We start from the raw sequence: 21195 nt of genomic DNA, 5'->3' as shown, positions 1-21195 counted from the left end.
CGAATTGACATAAACATAATAGACTCATTAACATAATAACTATTACCGTAATGTTGATAGAATAAATACCTGAGTGGACACGTTCCTTGTTGACTCGCCTTATGGGAAGCTGCTATTCTGTGCCAAAAACAACAACAATCATTTAGCAGTCATTCGGCACATTGTTGCTTTTACATACTCCATTAATTGTCTTGTTGGCTTGTGTGTGTGTGTGTCTTCTTTTTTTTTTTTTTTTTTTTTTTTTTGGGATTGAAATGTCATCATGTGGAGATCTACCTCACACGTGATGATTTCGCATTCCTTCCTGGTTGCACAACACCGCCCTCCATCACACCCTCTCTTTTCCATCTCATTAGACTACACACCTTTCTTTTGACGCAGCTGCTGCCTCACCCTGCCTGTCAGACGCAACTGTCCATCATATAGCTTAGATTTCAGCCTATTAGCGCCGTGTCAATGACAACTCGGCAGCTAGCGCTTTGGTAAGGCACTGTTGCCTTCAGAAAGCACTCTGATGCTACGGAGATACTTATTAAAGCTCGGGCTCAGGTTTTGAAATGGGGATAAAAGAGTGTGTTTTAACTAAGGACGGGTGTTCTTTTGCCAAAACTCATGTGGGGCTCTGATATATATATATATATATATATATATATATATATATATATATATATATATATATATATTCCCCCCCCCCCCCAACAGTGTAGAAAAGTTTCAGTTAACATATTATTTACTCAACTGCACAGAATGACAGGCATTTATTAAGGCGTAAGGCATTAATTAGTTTCCCAACCTTTATTGAGCCAAGGCACATATTTCACATTAGAAAAATGTCATTGCACACTACTGTTGGATTTATCTCACCCAATACCAATAAAAATGCAACTACCAAAAGGAAATGTCACAAAAAATATATATGCTAGTGTATACTGTAATAGTAGTGCTCTCATCTCAATTTATTCCTAAATTTAGTTGCACAGTGTGAAATCTTGGCCTGTTCAGTTTAACACAAAGCATATATTTGCAGGAATTGAAGAAAAACATACAACAGCAGCTCTGCCATCTTTTGGAAGCGCATTTAATTGTGCTGCCTGTCACTATTCGTCACTGGCATCAATTGCTGAACAAATTTACATTATTTGCAAATACAGTAATTTTTGGACCAATGAAGTGAAATTGCATAATGTGGTTGGGAAACACTGACCTTGAGGAAGGCCTTTATTATATAAATTTTCCCCCACAAATAATCATCCGACTGTCCGTACACCCAGCAGGCTTGCACAGCCTTTCTTATATGGCCGAATTTTCGCAATAAACTCACGAATATAGAGCTGCTCTGTGCCAGATTATACAGTAGCTTTGTAGCTAATGTCCATCTGCAGTCCCAGTGCCAGGTAAGAAATTAATAGTCGAAAAGAGGATAGAAAATGTAAATTAAAAGAAATTAGGAGCAGCAAAACATAATATACACATTACACACATAAATAACACTGTGCAAGAGGCAGTACTGAAGTTATTACAGCGACCTTGCCGACTTTTTTTTTTTCCGGTATTAATTTAAAATGCAACATTAAATTCAACTCCACAACCGGTGATTAATTGGGGCATTGTGTCTCTGTTTGAAGAATGATTTCTGGAAAATATGTGCAACTACTTTCAATCCCTAGTTCTATGTAGATTGTGTTTAGTGATTTAGCCCTGATTTGACAATCATGCTCCTGTGTGCATGTACAATTTTCAGCAAAGGTCATGTTGTAAAGTCCTGCTGTAGTCATCTGAGAGAGAGAGAGAGACAGGTACAGGATTAGTAAATTTAACGTGCTGTATGTGGTTGGGTGAAAGGAATTGGGAATTAACAGCTTCAGATTGTTCTTGTCAGGGGTCTTAATTCCCATTCACCCCGTAGACTTGGACTCACCTCCAGTTAGTCACCCATCGTGCACCTGATGACAGACTGACATTGTTTGTCATTTCAGGATTCCCTTCAAGATTGGGCAGCCAAAGAAGCAGATTATCTCCAAAACTGTAAGTCACCAGATGAACGGCACCTGGCCTCAGTGTGTCTGATATACAAAGTGGTCAGTTATCTAAATAATAACCCTCAGTGTTCCACTTTGTACATGGTGATAGATCTGAGCAGTATAAGGGTGTAGAGGTGGTTACCTTGAAGTGACCATGAGTAGGTGTTCCACCTACCAAACCACTTCCCCTGTAATGGAACTCTGGTCCATGAAGTCACTGGCTGCTTCCTGTTACTTCCTGGACAACATCAGGAAGAGGCTTTGTGGATGCCTTTCTTTCAACTACCTCCCTCATTGTTTGAGCGGCCATGTTTACATGCGTGGGCTCAAAGTTACCACAGGTTCGGAAGCCACGCTGCCTCCTCAACCTGCCCAACATATTTTGTTTAGAAGCATGGTCGCACAAACTCTATCATCCTTCATCATAATAACAACTTGATTTACTAAATAAATTACTCTTTAAATCCAATGACGGTCTACTGAGCCCAAAGAACATTGGAATAAAGTGATCAAACACAAGCCTTGTCACAACCGACAAAACAGCGGTTGTTTGCAAGCATGTAATAATGTCAAATTGGTCCAAACATCCGTCCTCAGATTATGTGTACAATGGAAATTCAGACGTCAAATGAATTTCCTGGCTTTAATTTTATCTCCCTTGTGAGGTTACAAATGATTAAATTCTTACTGTGCTCAGACCTTGTGATTAGCCATCTGCTGTGATCATATTTAAATGATGTTAAATAATTATATTTATTTCCAGGTTGAAAGAGACTTTGAAAGAGAATATGACAAGCTCCAAAAGTAAGTCACCATTTTAAATTAAGGTTAATTTCTTTGTTCTTTCAGTTTAAATGACTGTACTTATTGCACTGTAATTGCTCCAAAGTGGACTTGTTGAAATCAAAACTGAATGCTTCAGGTTTTTCAGCATTAAAACCCAAATTGTGAGAGTACGGGTAGTTTAGTTTTATTTACATTAGTTTTTAACAGTCTGTTTCGGGAAACAAACAAACAAACAAAAACAATGTGACCAGTCTGAAATTTGAAAATGTTAACCTACCTGAAGAAATATAACAGGATATCCACAGATCTTTAAAAGACATCAGACCCCAGATTTTACAAAACAAATGACTTATTATTATTCTTAAAACTTGTCACATAACCCTTAAATCTGGCGTTCAGAGGTCTTGAAAATGCCATGGACACAATGTTACCATATCTTTCGGGGAAATCTTTGTACAGTACTACAAATTGAACTTAACATTTTGTGTTTTCGTATAAATGAGATGTCCATGACCTGAAACCTCAACAAACATTGATTTGTGCATTGCTGCAATGTAAAAATAGTTTATCAAAAACAGCATGTCAAATGGTTGTGATTTAACATTTAGGCCATATTGCCCAATCATATTGGTGAATAAAAGGTCTGATAGTTCATGGAGTTGTAGATGGATATCACAGTCTTCAATTTGGCTTCCTTACTCTGTAGGTTTCCACTATAAAAAGAAAAAAAAACTGAAGTAATTATTCAATTTGGATCCAAACACTAATAAAGTTGCATTGACGGGAAACTCCTCATGGGTCCAGTGGAATCAATGGATCCAGTGGAATCAATGAATCAATGGAAAAGTAGTAGGAGGACCCTTCATCTGTAAGGTGTGGTGGCAATAGACCTTACACGTGAGTCAGAGGAGCAGGCATGTACTGGCATTTTGGTGCTCCACCCTCAAGATTCTTATCAGTGCATAAAGGCACATCTCTGACATAGAAAGCGGTGATTCCGGTTTAGTGTATGGGTAATTAAATGATATTTTTTCCCCATCACCTATTCTTTGGTAATGTTATTTTTATAGTTAAAGTCCCCATGAAGTAAAAATGTCATAGATTTGACACACTCCAGAGAAGAGTGTAACACGTTAACAAGGCTGCCAAAAATGAATGAATAAAAAAAAAAAAAAAAACTGGTAAATGATTGCTCTTCTTGCATGCAAGGCACAAAATGATATGACCAGTCAGCAGAGGTCTGGACAAAATGTTACAAGACTTGCAAGTCGACTTGGACAACAATGACTCGTGACTTCACTCGGACTCGAGCCCATTAACTTGAAAAAACTTTTACCAAAATATTGAGAAACAAACACTCAGCAGCTCTCTCACAATAGCTCAACAGGCCAATATTTATTTTATTCCAGGGGTTTCAGAATGATGTAGCCATTAAGTTGATCTTCTCAACAGATATAATTTAGGTGGAAGTACTCCACCATACTAAATCTTAATTAGAATTTATTTCTTTTAACAGACGAATTGACCAGGAGGTCACTCTTTCAGACACTACCTAACGTAATGGTTTTATTTAAAAAAAAAAAAAAAAAAAAAACAGTGCAACATAAATCAACTATAAATGTGACGGTTACATAAGGTACACATTCCAGGAAGTACTGCTAACATAGGAACGACGACAACGTCAAAATATGGATGTTAATTATTGCACACACAAAAAAAAAAATCCACATTGGATTGTGGGAATCGCGTGGCTTGACATCACGTATGGTTGTTTTTGTTAGCATTAGCAGCTAGCTTTGTGTGCAATCACCCAAATAGTAGACGGTGGACCGGCAGAGACTGTCTGGGGAGTGGTGTTCTCAAGAATGAGTCTTGTATTTATTTTTTGAATTTAGTCTATTTACAAATCAGCACACAGGGAGCATCTATTCGGCACGAAGCTACACTCTTCTTCGTGTCGTTTTCTTCCGCCTATTTTTGACATAATATTTTTATGAAGTGCCCCTAGTGTTCTGACTGAGATACCATAGTTGGATAAAATGGTGCCTTTATAACAAGATGACAAACTTGTGTTCCTCTTTTTTTTTAAATTAATGCCTTATATATTTGAAACTCACAAGAAATGGCAAGTTTAAACTGAAATATATATATTTGTTTTATTTATTTTTATTTGTTTGAAATTGCCTCACTAGAATTTTTTTTGTAGACAAGAAAATGCACTTTCCTGCTATATACACAATGTGAATTTAAGAAAAATACTGTTCATTATCTAAAAGAGGAAACCAATTGGTCGTTCATAATTAAGTGAAATGTCAAATTTCTTTCTCTTGTGTATTCACGATTGCTCTTTAACTAAACTAAAATCAATTTCATCCGATTACTTGATTATTCCATAGAATTGTCTGTAGGATACTCGATTACTAATTGCAGCACTACTTGATGTAAATTTTCATTTGGGACAGGTCTGTTTAATGTAAATTCAGAAATAAAGTGGGGAAAAAGTAGCATAGGATTTTCATAGAAGAGTGTACTATTGATCGGTTTTGAAGGGGCAAAAACTAAGCGTCCCCCCCATCTACCCCCCCTCCCTTGACGATCGGCTTTGAAGTTGCAAAAGTTTTTATCAGCTCCCTAGTTTTCTTATAAAGGTTCAATGTACTTGTTTATCAAATTTGTTTTGAAAAATGAATAAAGATTTTTAAATATATTAAATATATATATTACACATATAAGTATATTTGAATTAAATATATAAATATTATATATATATATATATATATATATATATATATATATATATATATATATATATATATATATATTATTACTTTGTTGTTAAAATGACTCGAAACTCAAGTGTAGGTCTTGTGACTTGACTCGGACTTGCTTGTCTCAATGTCTCCACTCGGGACTTGAGACTTACTTGTGACTTGCAAAGCAATGACTTGGTCCCACCTTTGCCAGTCAGTGTCATCTGAAGTGATGGTGGAGCTGTACGTGTGGTTTAGATGTGCCGAAAGCTCATAAAGGGTTTCCGCAATTATTAGGGAGTACCACTCCTACCATGGCAACGTAACTAGATTGTTGGGCCGGGAGAGTTATCAATTTAATCCATAAATAGATTTTGGGTCACTTTAGTGGGTTCTGTAGCCTGCTTTACACTAACAGCAGGGCGGCGAACAGAGAGGAGCTAGTTTACATAAGGGGCAGCATTTTGTCAGCCATTTGGAATTGGTTCAGGTTTGCAGAATCAGACAATGAGCAACAAAACAGTCCGCTACAAAGAATTTTTAAAGACTGTTGAAACCAAAGCAGAAAGAGACAGACTACAGTACAGTACAATTATTTCACATTGTTTTACGCGTAACAATGACTAAGTTGATGTTTCTGCGGAAAAGCAGTTATTTATCCAAACATTTGTCTACTTCAATGGTGGTAGCAACTGTTGTAATAAACTGCATAAAATCTGTCTTATAGCTATATTTCAAATGTGTTACACACTCCACCAAGTCAAGCCCCTTTTTACCTAAATACTTCCAGTGGTGTGACTTCACAAATTAAGCATACCAAAGTTCACAAAAAATTACAGAAACATGAAATAATTATAATAATAATAATAATAATAATAATAACTGCATGCCAAGTGCCCAATTTCAATTTAATGCGTTAGATTTTTTGGGGAGGGGACTGTCTTTTTTTCCTGATTTCAAGTGACCCCGGGCATTTGTAACATGGAAGTATAGATTAATACATATGTAAGAAAAAATAATAAATAATAAAAAATAATTCAATAATATAATAATAATTCAATAAAAACGTGAAATAATGTTTAGTTGATTCAGACCTACTCTTCTCCATCAATGATTTAAATGAGGGTAGCCGCCACATTACCCCACTGGTCGCTGTCAGGGGTTATTTTTGTTTATTTAGTGGTGGACACACCACTAATGTAGCATTTAAAGGTCTATGCTTTCACTTTAGTTTAGAGTCACAGCAAGTGTTTTTTAATATTTATTTGTAATGTTTATGCAGATGTGGGTGTGTATACAGTACGTCACCAATTTTCTATGACCTCAACCGTGCATTGGGAAGGTATATACAGCCTGCCTTTATCCCGTACTTGCATCGGCACACATCCGATACAGATCAGATTTTTATCCACATTTGGAAGAGGCATCTATTTACGGTGCTATGATGCAGGCAAATTGTGCCACTTGATAACAAAAAAATCGTAATTGTGTCTTTTGATCCTTGCGGTGTAAATCCAGTATAACAGGAGCGCCTCATCAGTCATGCTGTGGGTCTTTCTCCTGTCAGTTGACCCTGCTTTTATTATAGAAAACACATGATGCAGTGTTTTTCTAAAACAGGCTTTACACGATCAGGATTTTTGGGACCGATCTGATCACAAGATGGACCAATATGTCTATTTAATTGACTTGTTCATTTACTGTATATACTTGTTTACTGTATCCTGAGTATCTTCAAAATTATTCTCTAGTCAGGTCATGTATTCTAATCAGTCAGGTTAAACCAACATTACAACATGACAGAAATAATAATGTAATTAAATTACATAATTGTAATTAAATTACTTCACACACACCGAAACCTTACAGCATAATTTGACAGAATGCCAGAATTACATACAACCGTTAATGATAGCACTAGCTTGCTAGGCTACATAACGTTTTGTTGCCTGCTTGCGAGCCATATCATATTAAAAGTACGTGAACATACCTCAAGCAATCCTTGAATGAAAGTCCTCTCCCGAGCACGGGTGACCACCACTACACGTTTTCCCCCATACCCCATCCACTTTGCGCGATCCATTGTTGTCGTCGTCGCCATTGTAACGAGTGTATCTGGTCGCGTTTGAGTTGACACGATAAAGCCCAGTGATCGTAAAAGATGGGGTGCGATGTTATAGGACTGCAAGATTTTATTACAGTAGTCTGACATTGCAATCGTGAAAGACCAAATTTATCTTGTAGTCTGATGCAGGCATTACGTGTTGTCTGTCTCAAACGTGTTGTCTGTTCCACACTGCCGACATGTTTTTTTTTTTTTAAAGAACTCGTATTGGCGGTAAGATATTTACAGTACTACGTCACCAGACACGTGATAAAGCAAAGCAAGGCAAATTTATTTATATAGCGCGTTTCATACACAAGGTAACTCAATGTGGATTACATGATTAAAAACAAAGGGAAAAACATCTTATAAACATTTAAAACAAAGAGGGGAAAAAATTAGTACAATTAAAACAGCGTACGGTGCAAGAAATATTTAAAAGTGAAAATGCTCTAAAAAGCATGAGGAAAAAAAGAGGAGATTTTAACCTGGGCTTAAAAACATTTACACTTGGGGCTGACGTCACTTCTGTTGGTAACTTATTCCATTTGTGTGCAGCATAATAGTTAAATGGTGCTTCACCATATTTGCTTTGGACTCTGTGCTCCACTATTTGAGCTGAGTCTGTCCATCTCAGAGCCCTTCTGGGTTTATATGCCATTAGCATTTCTTTCATGTATTCAGGACCTAAACCATCCATCCATTTTCCGTACCGCTTCTCCTCACTAGGGTCGCGGGCTTGCTGGAGCCTATCCCACCTATCTTCGGGCGAGACGTAGGGTATATCCTGAACTGGTCGCCATCCAATTGCGGGACACATATAAACAAACAACCATTAGCACTCACATTCACACCTACGGGCAATTTAGAGTCTTCAATCAACCGACCAGGCATGTTTTTGGTATGTGGGAGGAAACCGGAGTACCCGGAGAAAACCATTTGGTGATTAAAGACCAGTTGCAGAACTTTTAAAATTGATTCTAAAGCTGACTGGGAGCCAGTGTAAAGACTTTAGAATTGGAGTAATATGCTCTGACGTCTTTGTTCTGGTCAGAACCTGAGCTGCAGCATTCTGAATGAGCTGCAGCTGTTTAATGCTCTTTTGGGGGAGTCCAGTCAGAAGACCATTACAACAGTCAAGTCTACTTCAGATAAAAGCATGGATGAGCTTCTCCTGGTCTGCTTGGCACATGCAAGCCTTCACTCTAGATAAGGCTAAAAATAAACTAGCTTTTGGATTCAAATATTCTGTACACGATAGCGACACAGAGTAAATGTCTCTTGTGGAGCCGATCGGATCAGCAAATTATGACATTAAAGCAGATAGCCGATCAGCATAATATGCTAATTATCGGCCGATACCGATCAAGCCAATCAGATCGGTGTAAAGTCTAGTCTGAAACATGCTATATACTGTCATTGGAGATTGATTTACTGGCTCATTCAATATGTTGTGATAAAACCATTGTGCCAAATATTTCATTCTATTTGGCCATTATGTGCTTTAAGAGAGACTTATTATTTCTAATTTGCCACACACAGGGATTGTGTGGACTTTTTTTGTTTTTCAAAATATTATTTTTACTGGAGGTTTTCTGCTTGGTGGAGCTGACATTGGGGCAGTGGGTCAAGGAGCAGCAGCTGTTCCATGAGGCCAACCTATTCGCACCTTTTGGAAAGTGCTTCAAGCCTCACCTGACTCTCCTCACCTGCACTCACTTGCTCTCTGTCAGTGCTGAGAGCTGCAAATCTGCAACAACACAGCCTGAGAGAGACTGTCAAGTAGGAGTGACTATGCCAAACATGAATTCATCAAGTGTGTCAAGTATTGTTGTTTGTTTACACAGTGACATGTTTTCATGCATCACGTTGAGGAGGTCGATATCCATAGTTGATCTCTTCAAATGGTTTTAAGAATGCTAGGTGCACTCCAGTTGCATGTTTTTAATTGTATTTCTTAATTCCTACGTTCATAACAATAAGGGGTAATGTGGTGTGTCCAATCCTAACAGCACACACAGGAAGCAGCTCTGCAATTGCCAGATACTGATTAAATCCTGCCAAAAGTATTGCTAATAATGTTGGCTGTAGCGTTTTAATAATAATAACACATTTGTGACTATGAGAAAATGAAGCTTGTGATTGCTTCAGAGGACATCTGATGCAGCCCGTGAGACCCACTTGCATCTAATCGGTGAGAGTGATATAAGAAGTTACTGTGGAGATTGTTCTGACAGAGCTGTGCTGTGAACAATAAGGCGCCGCGTTGCATCATTCGCCTCGCATGACATTTTTGGAACAAACCCCCATCTGGTCGCTGGCGATTCTCTGTGAAATCTTTGAAAACGTCAAGACGCTCAAAAGCGTGTTATGATAGGTATTAATTAATGAATCCTCACTACCCCTTAGTCCACATGTGTCATAGCAATGGCCTGTGGGACAGATCTTGCCCACGCTGTCAAAAAAAAAATGTCCAGTCTGCTGCTTGATGAGGTTATTAATAATTATTATTGTTACATGTGCTTCACAATGTGTTACACTGTAATTGTAGAAAAAAATATGAAAACCTCTAAATAAATAAATAAATAAATAAATAAAACTAAGACTTAAAGGACATTTTAAAAAGCATTTATTAAATGCACAAACACTGTTTTAGATAACAGTCAAGTGTAAAAACAAGTTGAGTGCTGTTAATATTAATGGAAACAATCCCTGTTTTAAATTTTTTCTTTTTCTTTTTATGCATTTTAGGCATTTTTTTGGTCATTAAATATCATTCAAGTGTCAAAAGTAGTTTACCACTTAAGACCCCAATCTCACTGGCGGAGACGTCGCAGAGACTGCCGAGACTGATAAATTGCGGCGACTCCAGGACCCGGGAGAGCAAACTATTGCTTGCACCAGGAAGATGTCTGGGAAATGCCTCCAGACAAGGTGTCAACCATTTCATCTGGAAGTTGCTGATATAGACCTATGTAAAGTGAATATATTCTTTAGATATCCATCCATCCATCCATTTTTCTGAACCACTTATCATCACTAGGGTCGCAGGCGTGCTGGAGCCTATCCCAGCTGACTCTGGCCGAGAGGCGGGTTACAACCTGAACTGGTCGCCAGCCAATCGCAGGGCACATATAAACAAACAACCATTCGCACTCACTTTCATACCTCCGGAAAATTTAGTTTTCATTTAACCTACCATGCATGTTTTTGGAATGTGGGAGGAAACCAGAGTATCCGGAGAAAGCCCACGCAGGCACGGGGAGAACATGCAAACTCCACACAGGCGAAGCCGGATTTGAACCCAGGTCCTCAGATCAATGAGGCAGACGTGCTAACCAGTCGTCCACCGTGCCGCTTCTGTAAATATGTAACATGTATTACGTGTGTTTGTGTGTGTTTTTTTTTAATACTGCGATGGAAAGTTAATATTGATTGGTTGCCTAAAGAGAGGAGACATTGGTATCCACATGTAGGTTATTAATGCAGACACACAGGCTTTATAGCAGCTTGCAGTTCAGACAAAAAAAGTTACACTTTTAACGTACTGTCCGAGCAATTAATCTCACGTCTCTCAATTCTGAAATGGCGACATGTTCCGAAGTTTCGTCGGCGTCCAGCACGGACATCGGCACAGTCCTCTATAATGAAGAAAATACTTTATTTTCCCTAACATCCAAAATATTGGGGTGATTGTTTTGATATTTTCAGAGGTCGAAGTGGGCATAAGTAGCAATGTCCACATACATTTTGGTGATGATTGCAGTTTTGTAAGCTTTTTCTATATCCTGTAATGAGCATATGGAGAGGAAAACAATTTAACGTCCATAAATTCACAAAATATTGGGGCGATCATTCTGATAATTTCACAGGTTGAAGTGGGCGTTCGTAGAGATGTCCACATATTTTGGTGACAATTGCAGTTTTGTGACGTTAAGCTACGTTAAGCTTTTTCCTCAATAGTTAGCGTATAGAGAAGTCTCCAAAAGGTTGCCAATAAAATCAAACGTACGATTTCACCGTGACACCCTGGTGACCCGGCTAGTCTCCAGGAGATGTCACATAGACCTCTCCGCAACCAGTGGAGACTCGAGTCACCATCAGGTCACCAACTAGTCTCCAGGCCAGTGAGATAAGTGTCTGAGTAAACATACCTTAACCTTGATAACAAGTGACAATGGATATAGATAGTTTTCAATCATGTGATTGGTATTTGTTTGTCCGCCATCTTGGATAAGCTAGGCTTGAAATGAAAAGAGTAGTAGGCCGACTCATGTTCATTTTCGTACTTTTTTTCTGCAATCAGTTAATATCAGCTATGCTATAAATTTTCCAATCTCTTTAGCTGTGCTAAAATGAAGGCTAAAAAGTTGACAGAGTATAGAGAAACTTTGGTTGCAGTGGCAAAGACATGATATGTGTCTGTCATAAACAACTATGATCTCTTCACAATATAAACATCTCTCACCGCCTAACTGTGTGTGAAGACCAGGGGAAATAAAACCCAGACTGTTTCACTCAACTGACCCGGAACAGTCGACATTTTGGCTTACTTTAGCTAAAACAACAGTGGCTTTGGCTAGATAGCGGTTAGCATGGTGGGAGTCAGCTGCCATACCGGTTACCAAAGAATCCCACATTTCTGATTTGACAATTTTCTTGGGATAAATCTGTTACTGAAGCGTACTGAACTCAAATGTAACATTGGAAATGGATATACAGTATGTACTGAATGTCACAAGCATTTTCTAACGTTGCTAAGCGTTAAAGTTTACCTTTATAGAAGTGTTTAGAACAAACACGGATTTATGGGCTGGGTGGAGTGAAGACAGTTCATCTGATTTGTGAAAGCCACAATATTCTCCTTTTCCTTGACAACTGTCTTCAGTGTTCTCACCCCGATTTAAAGTTGATGTCGGTAAACAGTAAAATTAGACTTTCCCACCTGAATTGTTGCAGGCAAACACTGCATAGTGTGTCTTAACTATGTTAAAATCATCTCGGTGCAACACTTGGATTAAGATTATATTGTGCAAAGAAGGCTTTCACAATGTGTAGAAGCTTGACGCGCTCGCTCCCGCTCTGAGCCTCTGCCTACACTGGGCGGAACTTCAGTCAAGTCAAATTGGGTGAGTGAAACAATAAAAACACGTTTATGCCAAAATTGAGACACCTAACAAGTTGAATGGTAGGTTGCACCCTTGGACTGATGGTTTTTAGCATTTATTTTAGTCTTCAAACCAATGTAAGAGCTGCTGCCAGACACAAAAATAAAATATAAATAACTTTACCATACTGCAAAGAAAGTAGAAACAGTCGCATTACAATCTTAACATTGAGCTAAAACTTCAACAAAGGTCAAACTAGCAACTTTACATCACAATGAATTGGGACAAAATTCACAAAATTGTCTCATCAGTGGCTAGGTAAAGGAATCAACGTTTTACAAAGCATTTGGTTCCATTCATTACTCTTTTTCTTGCATCTTTTTTTACTTTCCTTTTTAGCCGTGTCGTGTGAAGGCATTTTTCCTGCCAGAATTGCATTAAAAGGTATACAGATCCTTCATTCTGCATGTCCAATAAACTGAAAAGGACAGGATTTGGAAAAAAAATAAAAATCTTGAGACTTGTTGATGTCTCTCGCATGAACACACCTGATCACAGTTGGACATTGGTCTTAACATTTCTGAATTGTTCTACTATTTTGAGAACATTTTCAATCCATCCAAAAATTCAAGAGTGATTAAGTGAAATGAGTACAAATGTAGACCTTCTCTGGCCCACTAATGTTTTTTCTTTATTAATTCAACCCACTCAAAAATGAACAACCGCAACCAAACAAATTCATTGTTTTAGTGACGATAATATGGAGCTGTGTGGGTAACTCATTATGTAACTGAATCAATTGTCGGTGCATGATTCTAAAGTATCACAGCGCTTATTAGGTTGCAAAAAGTCAAGTACATTTCTGCCCTTGATGTACAATTCACGTTGTAGAATATTCTTTTTTTTTTTTTTTTTTTTCCCTTTCTGAATCCAATCCCTGTTCCTCTTACAAAGTACCATCACTTTTTATTTGTGTTGCTTGCGTGCATGCATTACTACTGCCTCATGTCCTTGTCCAACTTCTGTTGTGCCTCCACAATTTTCCATGGAATATTCTCACTCAAATGCAAAATCCTGCAAAGCAAAGCTGGAAATGAAACCTCATTTCCTTGTTCATCAAACCAGGAGGAACGACGTGACAGTGGTCTCAGGGGAGATTGTAAACCCCTCGTTTGCCTCAATTGATATAATGAATGTTGTGCGTTTTCAGCCTCCTTAGTCTTTTAATTGCCATTTTTAACACCCAACAATGGATTATGTATAGTGGAATGATTGAAGACATTAATGCTTTTGGAGCAAATATAGTTGATGTTAACAAGAACTCTTACCTATTTTGTTAATTATCTAAAAGATGCTATAATAACTTTATATGCGGAGTCAATGAAATGTGTAATTTCCTCTTGAAGCACACTTTCCTTTGTCCAACTTTGAGACTCATTTGTATTGTTTATGATAAAACAGTCATACTTTTGCTATTTTCTTTTAGCACTATTTCCGGTTCTTTTGTCTCTCTTAAAGCCATTGACCCATATTTGCTTCTTATATCTCCACATCAGATTGTTGCTGATAATCACTCTTCTTCTTGTTGCACAGGCTGGAGGATCAGACAAAAAAGCTTCACAAAGACATGAAGAAGAGCACGGAGGCTGATTTAGGTTTGTTCTGCCACCATCTTACTGCTTTTGTATGCCATCGATCGCTACTTGTTCACACACTTGATGTTGATTGGCAAGTTTTACAAGTCTGCAAAGATATTTGTCTTGTCTGGGTTCGTTCGCCCATGTGCCAGATTTTGGAACCACTCAACACATGAGATGAAAGAATGTAGAGCGCCACCTTTTCCCCCCCCCCCAGGTGGTTATAATATGTGTGTGCATGTGTGTTTTTGCATGAACTCTTAAATGTCTATTGCTTTGTTTTGCCTTCAGATCTTCTGTTTTGGATGTCAGTCGTTAACATAGTTAGCCACAAGAAGGTTTTAGGATTGTTGTTGTTTGTTTCATTCATTTGTGTGAGAGAGGGAAAGGTACAGTGACTTAGATTAGAAAACCATTTATTGGTTAACTACTAATTCAAATAGGTAATCATCCCAGTTTCAGTGTGCCCTCATAACCCACATTTTTGTCTTCGCCATTTGAGACGACATCACAATAGTATCCAGCAGCGTGTTACTTGTCAGCTGGTGAGAAAAGCACAAACAGCACACAGAGGTAATTAATTGGTCGAAATGGGCCACAGGAGAGGAGTGTGAAAACAGACCAGTGACTCGTCCACATTTCGATAAAGGCCATTTTCACCGTGCCCCCTCCATTCAGCTCACTTCTCCCTGGAACACAGCTCATTAATTTTGACACTGAAGCCATAATGTGCCATGTATGCTCTATGTCTAAACAAAGTGCACTTTAACAGTAATTGGGGCCATCATTGCCTCGATCCCAAGTGCCTTGGTGAATATTCAACGCAATGGTTGAACCCTACAACCGCCTCATATTTGTATAATAGAGGCAACAGTGTGCCATGATTTAAGATTACTTTAGTGTTTTATATTAAGCTCATTTATGTTGTACACATGACTATTATCCACAAGCTGTTCAAATCATTCGATCAATGGGTAGGTAAAATTGTCAGAATTAAGAATCCAGCCATCTGTTTTCTAAGAATATAATATTTGACTCTTACATATGAACTGCAAGTAATTCCTTTTATATTCCTTTTATATTTATAAATGTATTTCCTTGAAATAAATGTTTGTTTTTGTTGACACTGTCAGGGAAGAATTATCATTATTTTAGTGTGTAGTGATTTTGAACTACATAATGTAAGTCGCACTTTATTGATTTTATTCATGAATGAAATTTATTTTAGTTCTGTAGTCATATTTTTATTTATTACTTAATAATAAACTTTTAGTATAATACATTCCATTTCTACACCACTAACTACTGCTGAATATTAAATAAATTACCGGTAGTAGCTGCCAGTGTCAGTCAAAACTGACAATTACCAATTTCAAAGAAGGAGTTTTGATATCTAATTTACCCAGCTTTGTAGCCATTGAGTGTACAGAAGAACCTCGCATATCTGTTGTTCGGCTTTCATGAATTCACCTATTTGCTGATTTTTTTTGGGGGGGGGGAAATTAGCCTCTGTTATTTGCGGGGGTGGGAGGGAATGCCTATTTGCAATTATCTGTAACTTGGCAAAAAAAAGTCTGAACATTACTTTTAATTTTTGTGGCAAAATACTGTCTACAGTATGAGTGATATTTATTGGATTGTAACGTTGTTTAACTGAGAAAACAAACAAGTACTGTCAGCTGTAAACGCGCCCAAAAAAACTACAGTAGTTGTCCGCTCAACCAGGCTCGCGGTAGAAACCTAAATGTTGTTTTGTATGTTGGAGGACGTTCCACCCAGACACACGCTCACTTTCTCCGCTCCCAGCCACTGTCTTGCTCATCCAATCCGATTTTCAGCATTAGTGGATAGATAAGATGGCGATGCCCATGTAAGCTGTGGATCTAGCAGTTTTGGGTCAGTAAACACTGAAGACTCTGTCCAGTGGCCTCCGAAGAGCAGACTTTTCCACCAATACAGGAGCATCGGTTCTATTAATGTTAATCCTGTACTTTGCTGTGCAGGCAGAGGTTATTAAAGTGTTTTGGGATCATAGTTTGCTGTATATTTATGGTAAACTATTAATATAGGAAATTCTAATGCGTTTTAGAGGAGCGTCAATTGTCAAAATTCGCCGGTCAGGGTCAACGTATCAAATATTTGATGATATCCTTTGTTTATTTGTATGTTTTCCTCAGCCATGTCGAAGGCAGCAGTGAAGATCTCGGCAGACCTTCTGAGTAACCCGCTATGTGAGCAGGACCAGGCATTCCTAGAGTCCATGACAGCCTTGGACACAGCCATGAAGACGATGGACTCCTTCAGCCAGGAGAAGGTCAGAATCACATTCTGTCATGTTGTCTGTAGTATTCTTGACTTTTGGTATTTGATTGGCAATCATTACACATCTACACGTTGGTGAAGTTGATGGGGTTTTGTCAATATTTCTTCTCGTCCCGCCAACTCCATACTCACCATATGTATTTTCATTTGCTGCCTTTTTTAATGTTATTTTTTTAAAGCATCTATGGCATCATCCCCTGTAAACCCAATCTGCAGTTTATCAGATGTGACTCACTGCTCTGTAACACAATTTATGCAATAGAGGCATTTGCTTAAAAATATGCACAACACAACTTCTGAAGCACGTGAAGTTGCATTAAATTGAAGTTCGACATTTTTATACCAACAGTTCACGCAGTCAGTCTTTTCTCTTGTCTGTCTTTAAGTCTTACCGCTCCATTGGTGATGTAAGCTTAAAAATGGCAGTTATGGTTTGTAAAGGGGTTCTACAGGTATCGAGAGGAATGTCAGGGGTTCTACAGGTATCGAGAGGAATGTCTAAATGTTTTATATCTGACCATTAAGTTGAAAACACTTGCGACGGTTTGCTTTCTCTCTCAGAATATTTGGAATCAAGGTTCACAAACATGTCAGTGTTTCTTCTGTCTCCTCGCGTCTTATGGTGTGAAACTTACGGTTAAGTTTCAACTAAAAGTGCACTTTGCAATCTGAGTTGTTGTTGTTGTTTCCAGTCGTGCTATAACAGACCCAACAATAGAAACAATGTGTAGTTAGAAAAGTTGTGCAATCTGTAAGGAAGTAGCTGATAATAAAGGTCATTTCAGCTCACTTTATTCCTAGATTAACCAGCTAGTATACTATCTTTTCACAACAACTTCTTCCTTCTAAGAGTGTTCATGAGCTTTTGAAGTAGAATCATGGGCACAGGTACCGGTGGTCTCAAACATAGTAACACAACGTATACATCCTCAAGGCACAACTGCGCTATGAAAGATTGACTTGAAAAGCAAAAACATGCCCGCAAATTCACACCAGCCTTGTTTTTTTTTGGGGAGTTTATCAACATTGCCAAGCTCATGTGTTGCATTTTGCTTTTGTTGTAGTCCAATGACCTTTTCCATGTCACTCTTAACCGGTATTGTGTTTCTAAATAGCGTGAAACAATGTCTTCTTGACCTTTTTTTTTTCTTTCTGTGGAATCACATGATTCAAATACATGACAACTCAAACTTGATCAAGGAGGCAAAAACTACTTGTATGGTCATCTAATGAGATTTCTTTGGAAGCACTGATAGAGAGCGAACTACCACTGCCAACTACCACAAGACTGGAGTAGAATCATATCAATTGCACCTTATGACCGACCTACCTACCTACCTACCTACCTACCTACCTACCTACCTACCTACCTACCTACCTACCTACCTATCTATCTATCTATCTATCTATCTATCTAGCTATCTATCTATCTATCTATCTATCTATCTATCTATCTATCTATCTATCTATCTATCTATCTATGCATCTATGCATCTATCTATGCATCTATCTATCGATCTCAGTTGTCTTTAAAGAAGTGTAGTGAGAGGTGTGCTTGTTTATATTTAGGTGGCTATTTTACGTCAAGTCTGCTCGAAGTTGCTCATTTAATGTGGCTTCAACTACACATATTGAAGTTATTTTTTCATGTTGACTACATCATTCTGTAACTTGTGTGGCGTACATTACTAAGTAATGGGTACGGTTAAGCTAATGCTTTTTTTGCACTGTGGATAAGTGATATTCCTGCCAACTAAAAAGTAACTTTTTTCTAACTTAGTTACATTTGAAATCAAGTAATCAGTAAAGTAACTAAGTTACTTTTTCATGGTAACTCTGGCAACACTGCTTATGACTGCTCCAAATTCACACATTTTTTATGCACAAAATTGAACACCTGAACACTGGGTTCAACTGTCATCCACAAGCTCTTTCTTTTTTCTCAACGCTTAATAATACAACAGAACTCCGGTTGTCGTAGTTAAGCATTCTAAAAAGTCTGACTGAGCCAGAACTGTACGAAAGTTTAAGCAATATTTCCCTTTGGAAAAACGTATATTCAATTATTGCATTCCTAACACACAAAAATATTACCAAAAATATGTTTTGTAGAGAATAATGTATCTATTTTACCTTGATTGAAGACTTTTGTTGGTATATAAAAGGCAGTGAGGAAGGGAGAAGGAGGAGGAGCAGTTATTGTTTGGAAGGGAAGTCCACCATTTTCTTACTTAAATTCTTTCTTGAATTCCGTTGTGTTTCTCACCTTTATCAATGAGCTGTCACTTGGATCTTCCCTTGGCCCCATCATGGCTTATTAAGCAGTCACACTCAAACAAGCACAGAAAACTCTGAAAGTGCTTCAGATGAACATGTAGGGTGAGGCTCACTCAATGAGAAAATAAAGTTGTTTAGGCGCTCAATTCTGTGAAATGAGCGGCTGAGTCACACGGTTTTGGTATGAAAACTGAGCAGATGTTCGAAAATCGGGACAAAATTCCGACAGGAAATTCAAGCAAAAACAGAATAATACTAAAACTAGGGCATGCAAAAACCGAGGTTCCACGGTACTCAAAACAATAGATGAATGTTAGCAAATTTTTTGAAAATAATTTTTTTTCTTTCAGGAATACAGTGGACCCCCGCATATTCGGCGTTAAGCATGAAGCTATCCCCAGTTATTCGTGGAAACTCGCGCCTCTTCACGTTTTTTCTTTTTTTTACCCAGTCCCTCACTTGTTCACTTTTTTTGGGGGGGGGACTTCTAAATTTGTTGTGGCAGTTATAAGGTAGCGTAAATTATTCGTGGTCAGCGTCGGTCCCTATCCACAATAAGCCAATTTTTAGGTGCTGGCCCTGTCTCGTTTCAAGTAAGCCCACTGCCCCATATACTGCTGGCCCATTGGCTTGTTCGGATTTCATCACCATGGCGACGGAGGGTGGAGCCTGAGCTTTGCGACTAAAGACACTTGGAGGGAGGGCTGCCTCTCTTCGTCAGCTACCGTATTTTAGATTGGCTCATCATCATAAACCCAACTGGAATGCACTAAGCACATACTGTATGTTACATGACTTGGTGTGGCTACAGTTCAGTCCAGTAACATTTTTTTCTTTCACTCCCTTCATTTTCTCAATCTCTTCAATAAAGTTGTCTTATTATCTCCATAGAAGCACTGTTCATGTGTCAGTGAGCACAATGTGCAACTTTTCTTTAGACGGAAAATGTTTTTGATGTTAAACCGAGTGCAGTGATGTGTTAGATCATGATTCAGCCAGACGCTGATGCCAGTACAGTACCACCGTGGTGACGGACAACCTTTGAGTACAAGAGGAATTGACAGCTCATCACACCTGATATTTCCCCCACTTTCCCTGTCTTGCGAAATAAACTTCCTAACCTTCATTCTGTGTCGACTTTTTGTAAAGTGGCTAAACATGACCTCAAGGCAAGAAAGAAATTACGAGCACTTCTCAGTCAGTCTGCTTTGCGGAATCACCTCAGGTTTGCTAGGTGTTTCACACTTGCGTGCCGTGCCTGCATGTTTCCAGCAGACTGTTGATTCTGACGGCACCCACAGCGAAACCCTGGCGCTCCTGCGAAAACAGACACAAAAGCAGCCACCCTTGGCTCCACTGTGCATTGAGACGAGATGTTGCGCCGCGGGGCCCGCGAGTGAGAGAGCATCCAGCACATGAAACGTGGAGCGATAATGAAGGCAGCAGTGGCCCAGGTCTGTGTGTTTATTTCTGGGGCTGAGGAGGGCGCGCAGCCCCGCCGGCGCACTGCTGCCAAAGCTGTGCCCCAGTGTAGATGGCGGCAGTGCGGTAGAGGATGCTCCGTTTGGAGGGATATTGATTTCCTCTGCGATCTCCGTGTATTTTTGGGAGGCCTGTGTGTCGGGATGGCCTCTGCCCTGTGACTCACAGATGGAGACTGCTGCTTGAGCGCCGGCCTCGGGCTCTGCGGGTCCTCTGAGGAATAGCTCTGCCCCTCCTCTCTGTGGGAAGGGGCAGAGGGTAGAGGGCACCGGCATGCGTAAGCAAATCTGCCGCTGCTCTTCTTCTCCCTCCTCGCCGCATGCTCTCACCTTTTAGAAGGAGCAACGCCGGGAAGGAGGGGAGGGAGGTTTGTTGGTGTGAATATGTAAAACAAAAGACCATGTGAATTCCCATACACTTGTTTGTTTTTGCTTTCCGTTTTTTTCCCCTCCAACCACAATCAAGCAGTTTGCACTTGGAAATGTGCCTCAGCATCACGGTGCCTTCTCATCTCGGTCAGGGCATTTTCACATTGCACAGCTGCGACCTCGCTTCCATTTGTTAGATTGCCTTATCAGCTGTCCTTCTTCCAATAGCGGACAAATGTATGGTAGCTCTTCATCTTCATCATCATCGCATGCAGCTGAGGCCTCACATGTCCATGTTTCAATTCTCCTTCTGTCTTCTACACGTTTACCCTTCTTGAGC

At 39.0% G+C, this 21195-nt stretch overlaps 1 protein-coding gene across 1 annotated transcript in view; it reads left to right on the top strand.

Annotated features, from left to right (window-relative positions):
- Positions 1–21195, top strand: part of bin3 (bridging integrator 3) — a 52032-nt gene that overhangs the window by 7412 nt on the left and 23425 nt on the right. Inside the window, exons 2-5 of the mRNA XM_061672181.1 lie at positions 1977–2025; positions 2785–2825; positions 14363–14424; positions 16584–16720. Coding sequence (XP_061528165.1) covers positions 1977–2025; positions 2785–2825; positions 14363–14424; positions 16584–16720 — 289 coding nt within the window. The remainder of the gene's footprint in view (positions 1–1976; positions 2026–2784; positions 2826–14362; positions 14425–16583; positions 16721–21195) is intronic.

This window comes from Phycodurus eques, chromosome 3 (assembly GCF_024500275.1).
Source record: "Phycodurus eques isolate BA_2022a chromosome 3, UOR_Pequ_1.1, whole genome shotgun sequence".
NCBI lineage: Eukaryota > Metazoa > Chordata > Actinopteri > Syngnathiformes > Syngnathidae > Phycodurus > Phycodurus eques.
The sequence above is the reverse complement of the archived record's forward strand: the minus strand, read 5'-3'. Positions and strand labels throughout refer to the sequence as shown.